Here is a 14,167-nt window from a genome sequence, read left to right as displayed (position 1 = left end):
CTAATTTGTGAGCTGGAAATTAGAATGGGGCTTTATATTTACAGCTTAGTGCAATATACAAGCAGATACTTACAACATATGCAGCTATATACAGAAATATACAGGTTAAAAAGGTAATACAGAAACACAACACTCCTCCCAGAAACCCGAGTCCCCAGGAGGGGCTCCCAACCACCCTTCCATCTCTTCTCTACTCCTCTACCTTATCCCAGACTTTGCCTTATGTTCAAGGTGAGTTTGGAGAATCAGCCAGGGGGGTTAGAAAGCAGATGGATTAGTTACACAGACAGCAGTTTAGAGAGAGAAGGGAAACAGCCAAAGCTAGAGAGCAACAACTGTGTTGTCTATGTTTGTGTTATCCATCTCAGCAAGCATATGAGTGAAGTAGACATCACCACTGTTTCCTTTTCACAGCCTATAATCTAATTCCTCTCACTAAAACATCCCAGCTAGGCTCAAACAAGGGTACATGGGGGAATTGTAGACAGTGAAAGCTATGTCCCTTGTGAAAATGAGAAAGGTGAATTCTTGAAATAAGATTACTAGAAAAAGTCTGCTTTGCTTTTCAGTAGATAATAATTAACACTGTATATTCCTCTCTACATAATGCTAACAGGAAATAAGCTCCACTGACCTTCCTTAAAATGAAACACTTGTCTGATACATCTATAATACTTACACTGTCAGATTTGTGGATGACTTGGTCTATATCTACACTGTATGAATCCTAGCATATGCTCTACTTGGATAGTAGCTTGATGGCTGTCAGTAAGAATCATACTACTGACTTTATGCATCTAATAAGATTCTATACTTGATGCTTTTCAGTCTTTTTTGTCTGCTAGCAATTTAAAATTGAAACGTTAATCATTATTCTTAATGCCTTCAACATAAATGTTAAAATAGCTGAGGGGGAGAATAAGATAGAATGATCTGGGTGCTCTTGAGTGACATGTAAACCATGTGTATTAATACACATTTTCATTTGGCTATACAGGATAAACTGTTTAGAACTTGCACCCTTTGTTCAGGCAGAGGGTCTGAGTATTGGGCTGATAGGGCTGGGAAGTGTCATAAGATGATCTGTTGGTATGATGCCTTGGCAAAGGAAGTGACTTACCAGGAGAATATAGAATAGGAGAGCTTTGTGTTAATACAGCACTAGTTTTTGCTATCAGCATTTAAGAAAAAAAGGATACTGAAAAGCTGGAGGAAGTGTTTTGAGTTGGAGGGAGCCACCCCCTGCCATTACTTTAGTGCCAGTCAGAAATGACTGTTTAACTTTCAAAGTTACTTGTTTGGAGTTTGATTGTGGAAGTTCGGTTATGAATCAGAATGACAAGCAGGGACACTGTTGCCCTCCTCTTCCTAGCACTGTTGATCCCACCAGGAATCACCTACACTCTAGGCTAAAAAGATTTGGAGAAGCCAGAGAGGATTCCATGAGATGCAGTGAGGATGGAGAGGGGCCTAGAGTCATCCTACAGAGAGCTCTTTGAGGAGCTAGGCTTGTTCGCTGTACTGAACATGAGGCTGAAGGAAGAGCTAAGTGCAGCCTCCAGCTGAGCAGGAGTTGCAGACCACTGAGTCAAAACTCTTCTCAGTACCAGCAGATGAAAAAAGTCACACTGCAATTTCAGAGGTCTACTGTAAGTTTTATCTGGGGCAGTGTTACTGGAGCTCAGCAGATGAAAAAAGTCACACTGCAATTTCAGAGGTCTATTGTAAGTGTTACCCAGGGCAGTGTTACAGGAGCTGGTTGCTTAGTGGAGTTTTTGGAACCACTGTTCTTGGGGACTTCCCAGTCTCTACTCAGTGGATCCGTAACTGGCACTACTCTCAACCATTGTTTGTCAAGATTGTGAAAGTGCAAATAGGAGATAGGATACAAAAAAAAGCTTTGGAGCTGTAAGTGGGTTCAGGAACTCCCCCCCCCACTGTTGAAGTTTACCCAACCAGCTTAGACAGCTTGGAAGTAAGATAAAGCTATATTTACAGTAAAGCTAAGTCTACGAGCGTATATACACAGTATATTTACAATTATGTACACAATTGAGAAATAATAAAACCAAATTGCATCCCCAGACAAACAAAACTGCCCAGAAGGGTCTCAAAGCCACCCTCTATCTCTCCCAGACAGAAAACAATCAGCAGAGCTCACATGTTATCTGGAAATGTTAGCTGGGGTTAGTGGAAGAGAGTAGAGCAGTGAATAGATCCAATGCTCAGGAGTGAAGAACAACAAATTGTTTATACTTTGACTTTTTATCCCTTTTAGCAAACCAATGAATGATACAGACTTTATCATTGTAATTTTCTTTTTATAACCAATGATCTTATTTCTTTTGTTAGAATATTCCAATTAGCCTCAAAGCAGCACAAAGCCAACAGTATTTCTTTCAGTAAACTTGAACATTATTTTGTATGCCATTGTTTTGTTAGTATGTGTAAGACTTTTTTAGACAGCAACTTCTATGAAGTCTGACAGGCATTACTAGGTAGTGTTAATGGTACTATACTAAGGAAGTCTTTCATTGTAGGGAGGTTACCTGTAGTCACAGAATCACAGAATGGTAGGGGTTGGAAGTGACCTCTGAAGATCAAGTCCAAAATCAAATGATAAGCCATATGGAACATTCAGAGGGCTTAAGAAAGCTTCAGTTTGGAGCCAGTCTGCCCATCTTCTGTACATAATTTCCCTCCACACCCACTCTCACAGTAAAACAATAAACTTTTTTTCCAAGTAACTTTGAGATCCAAATAGGGGAAGTTATTTTTTTAGTAATGAAGTTACACTTCTGCCCTAGCATGATGTTCAGTAGTTAATAGGCTTTACCTCTAATATAATCTTTTCCTATTCTTTTCAGATGGAGATCTTATAACAATTTTTGATAGCTCAGATCTCTCCTTTGCAATTCAATGCAGTAGGATACTAAAGCTGACATTGTTTGGTAAGTATAGAGGATTGTTGTCTTAATAGTGTTTATTAAAATTTAGGCAGTGGGCTTCACTAGAAGGTACTAAAAGCTTTGAGTTTGTCACCTCGAAGAATGAAATCAGTAAGTTAACATTTGTATTAATCAATATTTTTAATGCAATTTGCTATTGATTTTTTTGTGTGACATCTGAATTTAGGGAAACAAAGTGTTTGTTTCTATAAGATTGCTGAAAGTATTTGGCATGCACATAATTGTGGTCAATGTTTGTTTTTTTTCTCTTAATGTTATTTTCTGTCTTCCACTCTATCATTCATGCAGTTAGGGGTGAAGCTCATTGCTCTCTACAACTCCCTGGAAGGATGTTGGAATGAGGTGGGGGTTGGTTTCTTCTCCATAGTGTCAGGTGAATAGAATGAAAGGAAATGACCTGAAATTGTGCCAGAGGAGGTTTAGATTAGGACAGTAGGAAAAATTTCTTCACTGAAAGTGTGGTTATTGATGGGCACAGGTGGCCCAGAAAGGTGGTGGAACCACATCTTTGGAGGTGTTCAAGAAACATGAACATGGCACTCTGGGACATGGCTTAATGGCCATGGTAGTGTTAGGCTGATGATTTGATTTAATGATCTTAGAGGTCTTTTCTAACCAAAACAATTCTATGGTACATTTGTTCAGGGTATAGTTATGGAAGAGGGTAAACAATGCAGAAACTTATGGCAGACTTGGCTGTGCAGTTCTCGTGCTGTGGATTGTGCTGAACTAAGATTGCATTAAAGACATGGTAAGCTCTAGGAGTTCAGTCTGTGTTGTCTAAACATTCCCACTTGAAACTCTACAGAGGATGCTAAAAACAAGTGAAAGTTGGGATTTTTCCCCCCCAATTTTAAATGGGATGTCAAAATGTCTTAAATTTATCTAATTGCTGTTTTGCAGTGAATGGACAGCCGAGACCTCTAGAATCTAATCAGGTGAAATATCTGCGTCGAGAGCTGATAGAACTTCGCAATAAAGTCAATCGTTTACTGGACTGCTTAGAACCACCAGCTGAACCAGGACTTTCCACTAATCTACCTGACAGTGGTAGGCAGCCTGGCAAAGGGGCTTTTTTTGTGATTTGCAGAGTTGTGTGTTGTTGAACAAAGTGGAAAATGAAGGCTTGCATACTGACTGTGATATCTTTAATTGTTGCTTGACAGTTCATAACTCAGTTTTTAGTGCCTCAGTTATTTCAGAGGGAGAATGGTAAATCAAATTATCTGGAGTAAAGCACTGTTAGGAAGAAAACTTCAGTCTGAGTTTCTGTTGCAGTGTATGAAAATTCTATAACACCTGTGAGTCACGCCAACATTTTGAGAAGACTTTGAGTGAACTGATAGTTTGTTGTTGTTAAAGAGTTGCTCCCTGTGGTTCACTCCGATGCTTACTCTGGGCTAGCTCTGGTGCTTATTGTGTTACATTGCTAAGCAAGTTTGATTCACTAAACCAGTAAAGAGAATTCAGCAAAAATTATATCCCCTTTTTTCTGCATGGTTAGGAAACTGATTCCACACATTCTGAGCACAGACCAGCATCCAAACTGTTTTGGGGTAAGGAGCACAAGGGTGCAGGTAGGGGTGGGAAGAGATTCTTGGAGGAGGGCAAAATGAAGAAGAAAGTCTTATTTTTCCAATTTTGAGGCATCAATCTCCTATCTTAGGGCTGTTGTACTGTTAAAAGTATGTCTCTGTGTGCTTAACTACAGGTTTTGAATAAGCTGGACACATAGTAATGACGCAGAGTCATAGAGTGCAGTGTTGGGAGTCAAAAGGCCAGCCAAAAGCTCCAGCCTTTTTTCTTATCTGATGTGTTTGTTCCTTTTCCCCCAGAAAATGCTGCTTTTGCATTTTAGACTAAAAAGTTCTATTTTTTTTTTTTAAATTCCAGCCCCTGTTTGTACAATATAAGCAATTACTAATTTCAGCGGAATACCATGATATCATGGATTCTAGTTACAGACCATTCAGAAGGAGGCTAGGGTGATGATCTCAAGAGTGCAAACAAGACTAGCCAGCCTATAAGAGAAAATATGTTTCTGAGTGAGTCAGTCTTAATCTGTATAACTGTGAAGAGATTTCACCTTTCATCTTGGGAGGAATTTGGAGAGAAAGGGTTAGAGCAAAACAAAAATTTCAGTTGATAAAACACCATAATCAATTGGGACCTATCTGGTAGGTTTCTTAATTTTTAAGTTATCTTACTTTGAAGTTCTCTGTAAGCAGATCATATCAGAACAATTTGAAGCAGGAGCCTTGTAGCTTTGAATTTAAGACAAAAGACTACATGATACTGATTCCATACAGTATCTTTCATTGTGCAATGAAGCCTAAGGTGTATGATTCATTGGTTTCACATCACAGATTCATCACTGTTATCCTAACATAATCATTTTGACAGTTAAAACGTTTAACCCCTTCCCAATTTTAAAGTTGCTGTAATACAACATATCCCTAAATGTAGGCTGATGTTTCTACTCTCACGAATAACTGGATGTTTTGTTTTGTAGATGCTGTAGATGGTAGGGAAGAAAAGCCTACTGCTGCTGACTCTAGTGTCAAGCCATCCACTCAAGTTATAGCAGCAAGCATGTCTGCATTCGATCCTCTAAAGAACCAGGATGAAATCAGCAAGAATGTCATGTCGGCATTTGGTTTGACAGATGATCAGGTGTCGGGTAAGAATACATCTTAGCAAGAGGAAAGCAAAACTTGTCCTTAAGCATGATTCAGATCTTTATTTGTTACAACACATTTGTATTTTGGTGACCTTAAGCTGAGTTCTGTATTCACTGTTTTCTTCTCACAGTTCTAAAACTTGTCTTTAATTGGAAGTGTATAGAAATTCCTGCTGTTGGTTTCAGCATTGTATTTTAGCTTGGTGTAGAAAATGGCTTAAAAAATAATTATTGAAAGCAATTGTGTAAAGAAGCCTAATTGATATCTACCAGTGATATTAAACCAATATCTACTGCTCTGCCTTAGGGTATGACCTTGCAGTTCTTGTTCTTGACTTGCACATCTGCTGTTTGGGTCAGTCAGCTGTTTTGTGCAGCCCTGCATTCTTGCTGTTTCATTGAAAAAGTATAATAGCATCAGCTTTGTTGCTGTTCACAAAGGAATGACGTAATTGTCTGAATTAGAGTTATTCTCGAAGAGTTGTGGGACTCTTAGCCCTACCTAGTAGAATGCTAAGCATATAAAAATTATTATGCTAAGCTGAATGCAAGCAAGTTAAGAAAGGAAACTGAAGTCGGAACAGCCACGTAGAATATAATAAGGAATGTGATGCAGAATATAGAGAACTGATTTTGCACAGAATCTGCCTGGGTTTCATGAGGTTTAGTGTGGTATTGAAACTTGAAAATAAAGCTGATGATACATAACTGGATCTACTTTATGCTTTGAACTTCAGAGTGAGTATACTTTATATGATGTGTGACATAGTGATGGTAGCAACTGGAGCTTGTTTCTGCAGTACAGCTGCTTGACAGAAGTATGGAGTGATTGCAGGAGATCTGCGCTGCTTTACTGTGACTGCAGAATCCAAAGTTGTACCTGCAGACAGTTGGGGTATTGATCTGTGGATGAGGCTTGTTGAGTGATACACAATTGTAGAATCATTAAGGTTGTAAAAGACCTTTAAGATCATAGAGTCCAACTGTCGCCCAGCTACTGTGACCACTAAAATTGTATCCTGAAATGCCACATCTACACACTTCTTGAACACCTCCAGCGATGGCGACTCCTCCACTTCCCTAAGCATCTGTTCCAATGTCTGACCATTCTTTCAGGAAAGAATTTTTTCTTAATACCCAATCTAAACTTCCTTTGGCACAACTTAAGCCCATATCTCTTCTTCTATGGCACAGCTTTGGGTCTTTTCACAGCATGGTTATTTCACAGCTTAGATACATGTTTGATGGTAGTAAGAAGTACAAGTAGCGAAAAATCAGAGCTACTTTTTGGAAGCAGTTTTGTCACTTGGTACTGAGCATCAGTGTCAGTTAATGCTTTGATCATAGCATACTTTGGGGCATGGTTTAATGGCCGTGGTAGTCTCTGGTTGATGTTTGGACTCAATGATCTTAGAGATATTTTCCAACCAAAACAATTCAGTGATTCAATGTTTGTGTTTTCGTAATTCTTCTAATAGAGGAGACTGACTTGACCATGCTTTGAATGTACAGAGAACAACACAGAGAACCATTTAAGCAGGAGATAAGAAATCCCATTTCTACAGCTATAATTCTACAGTTATGTCTAGGAAGGCAAAATTGAAAGTGAGCAGGTTGGATTCATTCTCCCCCTAATAAGAGTAACATGAAAATACAGTTAAGGCATATTGTGTAAATATAACGTTCTTAAAATTGAAAGCCAATTTGCAACAATTCTAATACTTGTTAACTTTAAGCCTGTATTTAAAATCAGTGTCTTATAAGTAGTATTCACATAGCTAAGATCTGGAAAGATCCAGGTTTAATCTCTCTTGTTTGTAACAAAGTATTTTGCATTTAATTATATATTATGCCTGATCACATGCATATTTCAGATCCTCCCACTCGGTGTAGAGAAGATCTGAATTCTGTGTTTCCATGCTTGCTTTGGGTGCTAGCTGGAACATTTTTCAGTATTATCAAAGCAGAAAATTGCTTTTAGAGTGAAGCCTACTACGTCTTGCCTAGGAGTGTGACTTGAAGACCTTCTTTAGAGGCTTTCTTTCACCTTCTGTCATATGACTACTGGTAAAAGACATTCTTCTCTGGGCCACGATAAAACACAAGTGCATTTGAACAGTTTCACATAAGTGGGTCATGTTCTTTGGAAGGATGAAATTTGAATGACCTAGAGATAGGTGGAAAATTCCCTCCTCAAATATTTTCAAAGGAGAGTTGAGATGTGCAAATAAATTTTAGTTTTAGCTTGGTAGTTACACTTAAAGATATAAATATACAGAAAAATGGAAAAATAATGTTAAAAGCTCTGTAAAAGCTCTAAGATTTTTTTTTTTGAGATTTAAACTTTCAGTTTACATGGGATGTTTTGTTCTTGTGCTTCTAGGACCACCCAGTGCCCCTGCAGAAGAGCGATCGGGGACACCAGACAGCATCGCCTCCTCCTCTTCTGCAGCCCACCCTCCTGGTGTTCAGGCACAGCAGCAACCATACCCTGGCACACAGCCACAGACTGGCCAGGTGGAAGGTAAGCGTCATATTCTACTATAGAAGATGTGTCTGATTCTGAGTGAGCAGCAGCTATGACTTCCAGTTTAGCCCAGAGTCCATACCAAATTACAAATTCATTTCCTTTATCAAGCAGTAGTTTTCCTCACATGCTATTCAATCTAAAAACAGCAGATGGAGCAGTAGCTTTATTGAAAAGGGTAGGCGGTGTGTTTTCACTACATTGTTGTCTGCTTTTGGTCCTCCCGACTTTACATTTTATCCTGAACTTTAAAGCTATCCAAAGGTTTTAGCTGCTCTCATACCCTGTGTGTTGTGTCAAGCTTTCACTCAGCTTATGGTTTTGTTAGCTTGTCTGCTGTGAATTTAAAGTGTTGTTTATTCATTATTTCTAAGCCATTATTTCATTGTGTCTTTATTTTTTATGTCTGTGTGCTACTCAGGCTAAACCTTGTAGCTATCTCCCATTATAGCTCTCCTGTATAACCCTCAGTTGACCCTTCTTTAAATTAAAATCTTAACTCTGGTATTCAGACTCCTTGTTACTGTGTCCTTGTACATGTTTCTTGACTTCTAAAAGTAAATCTGTTCAGAGATTTGCTACATTTGGGCACTGAACCTTCAGACCTGCTTAGTTGTGGATGAGACTCTGTGGAATAACTTGCTTTGGTATTTCTACCTCTGTACAAAGTACAATATAAAGTTGTTTCCGTGTAGGAACAAGTGACAACCCTCTGCTGTTTCCTGTACTGACCTAATGCTGAGATAGATGAGAGAGACGTTACTGAGGGTACCATTTGAGGATCACGGTGTCTACAGTCACTTGGAATGTCTTGCCTTGAGAGCTTAAGTTACATCTTGAACAATCAGAGTATTTGAGCAATTTGTAGCTGGTATAGTATTTAAGCAGGTACAAATGCTGTTGGTTGCAGTGGAGCTTATAAAACACTTGTTTTGCTGCTTTCAGGTTATTTTTTTTCCTGTTGCTTGCCTAAGAATTAGTCATGATGAGAAAGGAAACAGGAGGAGACATCTTTGTAGATTGAAGATGTAACTTTGGCATTTGTGTGTGTAAGTTATTTTGGGGGGAAAAATGCTTCAGGTTCTTCTGCCTGCAGCCAGGAAACTTAATATTTGAAAGATACACTCCCTGCTACTGAGCTTGGATTTTATGAATTTAGGCTTTTAACTTTAACATGCTAAGGTACAGGGGTTTAAGTATTGAGATTAAATTAGAAATGCAAAAAGAAGTGAAACACTTAAAAGCACTAGTAGCAGTAGCCTGGAATCCTGAATGACTGGTAACATCAGGGAAGAGAAAATAATTTGATTCAGTAGAAGTCATACTTGGAAACTAGTTGTCAAGGCTAATGGATAAGAGCAGATGTAAGGATGTTTCTAAACTTGTGTTGAGGAAAGCGCAGTGCTTTTGTTTTTTAAACACTAAACTGTGGCCAAGTTGTTTTGTCCAAGTTCTTTTTGTTTTTCCATCATGGAAAAGTACAACTGCACTAACTGTGAAGGCTTTGGTCTGTAGTTCAGGGAGTTTTTATTGTTGCTACTGAAATATGTTAAGCATTGATCATGTTTTCTTCACTCCATGGATGGTTCAGTTCATGGGAAGAGATCAGAAGTCCATAGTGCCTTTTGTTCATCAGAAACAGTGGTGGGCAGGCTTATGCTGTGCATCGCATGCATGTGGTAATGAGTTTTTCATAAACTGAGATGCTTTTACCCAGGACTTTGCTTTGAAAGCTGGAATAGCTTTCCGTCCTTCACTGTTTGATAGCATCTCAATCTGGTGGTAACTTAGGGACCTGTGCTGTCCAGTCCTGCTGTTCCACAGCTGAGATGAGAACCAGTGCAGGGCCATGCCTCAGCCAGAACTTCAGATACAGTTCAGTACTTAAGTTTTTCACAGGAATGGCTCATACAAATAGCAGTGCTGGTGCAGAGTATGCTCTTGTTACAAACTGGTTTTAAAATTAGCTTTAAAATACTAGTTCACTTAAAATACCAAAATCCCTCACACTGTGCTTTCCCTTCATTTTCACAGTATTTTGAGGATATAAGTAAAATAGTGATGCCAGTTACACGTCAATCATTCTGGTATGGCAGAGATTATTTGTAAATGGCATTCTTTACCCATAAGTGGTGTTATGATTATTATAATTGGTTATTAGTTGTTACTTGTGAATACAGAGGTACCTCACCTCTCTTGACACACAGTGGCTTTTGCCTCCCTTAGTTTTAAGCATTCAGAGAAATTTGACCAGGTTGGAAGAGACCTCCAAGATCATTTTCTTGGGTTCAAATGCAAGTTCCCAGAGACTCTAATAAATTTAATAGACCCAATAACAATTTATAGAGTGCCCTTCCCTCTTCCCCCTCCTTTCCCAAAGATAGGGATTAGAATCATAGAATCATAGAATCAACCAGGTTGGAAGAGACCTCCAAGATCATCCAGTCCAACCTATTTTTTTTTCTGAGGAGAACCTGCCAAGGCCAGAGTGTATGTTGCATCCCAAAGCATGGTCTCCTATCCTGAAGGATCCTTCAACAGATTTTTCCTTAATTAGCACTTGTTCCAGTATAATCATAGATATAGGGGGAGAGAGAGAGGTAAGCACACCCAAATAAATCAATCTCACTGGAATTGGAAGTTAAAAGGAAAAGTTTAACAATAACTTAGAAAAAAGGTATTGGAGGTAGGGAAGTTTACAAAGGATAGGGAAGGGGAAAACAGCAAAATACAAAAAGGGATAAAATACAACCCGAGTAATGCAGTGGTATGGATCTGCTTCGTGGCTGCCACGTGGTGTGCTGGTATGCAGTGTGTGTGTGTGTGTCGAGACGGAGCAAAGCTAGAGAGAGAGAAGCAGGAAGCCCCTCTCTTTTATAGCACAGGAAGTGGGGGGAGTGGGCTAACCATCACCTGGAGTGTGGCCCAGCCCTGGGGAGGGGCCATGACCCCTAGGGTTAGGTTCAGGGTTACTCCCCCTGGAGTGTTAACCCTATACAATCATCCAGTCCAACCTACCACCTAGCCCTAGCCAGTCAACTAGACCTTATCCAGTCTTTCACTAATTTGATTCACTAATTTGAGTTAAATCACTGCAACAAAGGAATTTGGTTTAGTGCTGTCTCTTGTGGCATGCCTCTGCTTTGGCACTGGTAAGTCCAAGCTGCTGAACACACTCGAGAGCCAATTTAGTCCTTTCTGAAAAGAGATGTAGAAGTTGATTCACATAGGCACTGCATAGTCACCTAGGAAGAAGAATGTTCTGTGAATATACCTATTTGGACCTTTCTTCTGAATCAGGCTAAAATGGCTGTTTCAGTGCACAGGAACAACAGTAAATGCTGGCAAATGCTTGACTGCAATAAGCATTGCTAAATACAAAACCAGACCGTGATGCTGTAGCTTGTCTTGTTTTCACAGTTGAAAGCCAGGGACAGGGACAAATGCATGTGTTTGAGGACACACAGGATCACTGACTACATTCATTGATGTAAAATAAGTATGTTTACTTGAGCAGCACAGAAACAGCACCTCTCTGCTGGTGAGAACAACAAGCCTTCTCAAAGCTTTGGGAAAACTCCATGGCTTTTCTTTCATTTCCCTTTGCCTGAGATGTCCAGCAGGTGCCAGTGTGATCTTCTGTTAGCCTGTAGATAATTATCCTGAGACAAGTAGCCTCCTAGTTGTTCTCCCAGAACTTTCCTCTTAACAACTGAGTTCAAGAAACAGAAAACACACGTTCTGGGTTTCTAATTCTTCATTATCAAGCTAACAGACATAAATTCTCTTCAAGTCTTGCGTTCAGCACTCTTTAAATCCCACAATAACTGCATACCAAATAATATTTTGAATAACTGCACCGTTATAAAGTGTATGGTACACCTTAGTGTGAATGTTAAATACCATTGCTTTCAGCTGCAAATTGCTCAGGAAAAGTAAAAGTAAAAAGATGTTTTAAGGCAGGGGTCTGGAAGGACTTGGAGCAGAGCTGATGTACTTCTGTCTTGGTGCAGTTCAGAAGATAAAACTTATGCTGTATTTATGCAGCCTGCTGGTATTTGCAGAATGAATAATAACACACTATACACTTTCTAACAGTCAAGTTTCTGTGTCTGGTCCAGTTCAGCTCAGTTTTAGTTTTGGCAGATAACTGATTTTGTTCTTTGACTGTGCCTGTTTCTAAGTTGACCCATAGGTTAAGACTTAAGCAAATAGTCTGTCTCTTTTTGCCAAGGAATTTGAAACAGTAAATTTAAGACAAAATCAGCAATGAATGGAAATACTCAAGATTTTAAGAATGTGTGGTTTTATTTTTGCTTAAGGGTACATACACCTGGGTCTCTTAAGCTGGCTTACAGCAACTCAGATACTAAGAGATGGATGACTTATCTGGAAAGTGTGGTCAGAATAAATAATGTACAACTCTGCTTACAACACTTGGATGCAGAAGTGGTCTTTAAACCTCAATATAAACAGGCAATCTGAGGACATGTTTGACTTCTGAAGTACTCGTTCTGGAGCAGTTTAAAGATTCCTGCTCTTTTACTCACCAGAGTAGCACTAATTAAGGTGCATGGCTTCTGGCATTGACTGAAATGAGAGGTACTTAAGCCTCGTGTATCACACTGAAATGTTCATTCTGTTTGAGATAGATAAATATCATTTAGACTGGATATTAGGAATTTTTTACAGTAAGAATGTTGAGACACTGGAACAAGTTGCATGGGGAGGTTGTGGATGTCCCCTCCCTGGAGGTGTTCAAGGTCAGGTTGGACAGGGCCTTAAGCAACCTGATCTAGTGGCAGATACCCTTGCCCACAGCTGGCGGTTGGAGCTAGATGATCTTTAAGGTTATTTCCAACCCATTCTATAAATCTATGATGATTTTGTGATTTAGCCTTCAGGACACCATGGTTTAGAAACTGAAATCTCTGAATCGATTTCAATTGGTAATTAGGTAAAACACATAGTCAGATTTCGTGGTGTGCTAAGGCGGTTTTCAGATGTCATGCGAGGGTTTGTCTCTGTGACTTTGAATGGTTAGGCTGTTGCTCGCTGTGTGTACCACAGCTAGGGTACCAGGCCTCAACCACAAATGCATTTTTGATCCCTAGGTCAGATGTATCAGCAGTACCCCCAGCCTGGTTACCCTGCCCAGCAGCCACAGGCGCAGCCACAGCAACAGCAGTACGGTGTGCAGTACCCAGGTAAGCAGCTTTCCACGCGGGTTAGATCTAGAACCTTCTCCTTCAGTGCCCCACTCTCTGAGCTTCACTTCCTGAACCTGTGGGGCAGGTCAGGGTGCTGAGGAGCCTGCGTGTCCTTGGTTCTGGTGGGAACTGGCACAATTTGAGTTACCAGTAAGACAGCACTATATCTTCCTATAGCTTTAATGCCTAATTGAAGTTTCAGTATCTCAGTCCTAGCTGATTGTGAGCAAAAGCAGATTTCATTATTAATCATCAGAGAAGATATTGTTAGAAAGGTGTGCAGAGGGAATCACCTGAATTCAATCTCTTCAGCATGAGGAGGAACTTTTCTTCAATGTGAGGAGAAACTTCTTTGCTGTGAGGGTGCTGGAGCCCTGGAACAGGCTGCCCAGAGAGGTTGCGGAGTCCTCTTTCATGAAGACTTCCAAGACCCATCTGGGTGTGTTTCTGTGTGACCTGCCCTAGGTGCTCCTGCTTTGGCAGGAGGTTTGGACTAGGTGACCTCCAGAGGTCCCTTCCAACCCCTACCATTTGTGATTTGTGAGGTGATTCAGTTGTCAGGAATAACTTCTGCAGTACTGAGATTCTAGCAACTGACTGAAACATGCCAATTCAGCTTCCTTAAATTTGGAGGTTACTTAAAGATGGCCTCTTTCTTGAGTCTAGAATGAGTTCCATGTTCAGAATGTAGTGGTTTGAAGATCGGTGACAGTTGTCACTTAGTAAATCCTTAGCTACTATAAATACTGTAATTTCAGAGAGGTTTTTGAGTCATAGGGAT

The 14,167-nt window shown here is 39.8% G+C and overlaps 1 protein-coding gene across 5 annotated transcripts in view; it reads left to right on the top strand.

Annotated features, from left to right (window-relative positions):
- The window catches only part of TFG (trafficking from ER to golgi regulator), a 31,938-nt gene that overhangs the window by 15,150 nt on the left and 2,621 nt on the right, over positions 1-14,167 (top strand). For 3 of the 5 annotated variants that reach the window (XM_064143187.1, XM_064143185.1, XM_064143186.1), the window contains exons 4-8: positions 2,868-2,951; positions 3,873-4,019; positions 5,482-5,649; positions 8,033-8,173; positions 13,291-13,383. In XM_064143187.1, coding sequence (XP_063999257.1) covers positions 2,868-2,951; positions 3,873-4,019; positions 5,482-5,649; positions 8,033-8,173; positions 13,291-13,383 — 633 coding nt within the window. The remainder of the gene's footprint in view (positions 1-2,867; positions 2,952-3,872; positions 4,020-5,481; positions 5,650-8,032; positions 8,174-13,290; positions 13,384-14,167) is intronic. The other 2 variants (XM_064143189.1, XM_064143188.1) reach the window with 1 other exon arrangement.

The sequence above is a fragment of the Pogoniulus pusillus genome, chromosome 5 (assembly GCF_015220805.1).
Source record: "Pogoniulus pusillus isolate bPogPus1 chromosome 5, bPogPus1.pri, whole genome shotgun sequence".
Classification (NCBI taxonomy): Eukaryota; Metazoa; Chordata; class Aves; order Piciformes; family Lybiidae; genus Pogoniulus; species Pogoniulus pusillus.
The sequence above is the reverse complement of the archived record's forward strand: the minus strand, read 5'-3'. Positions and strand labels throughout refer to the sequence as shown.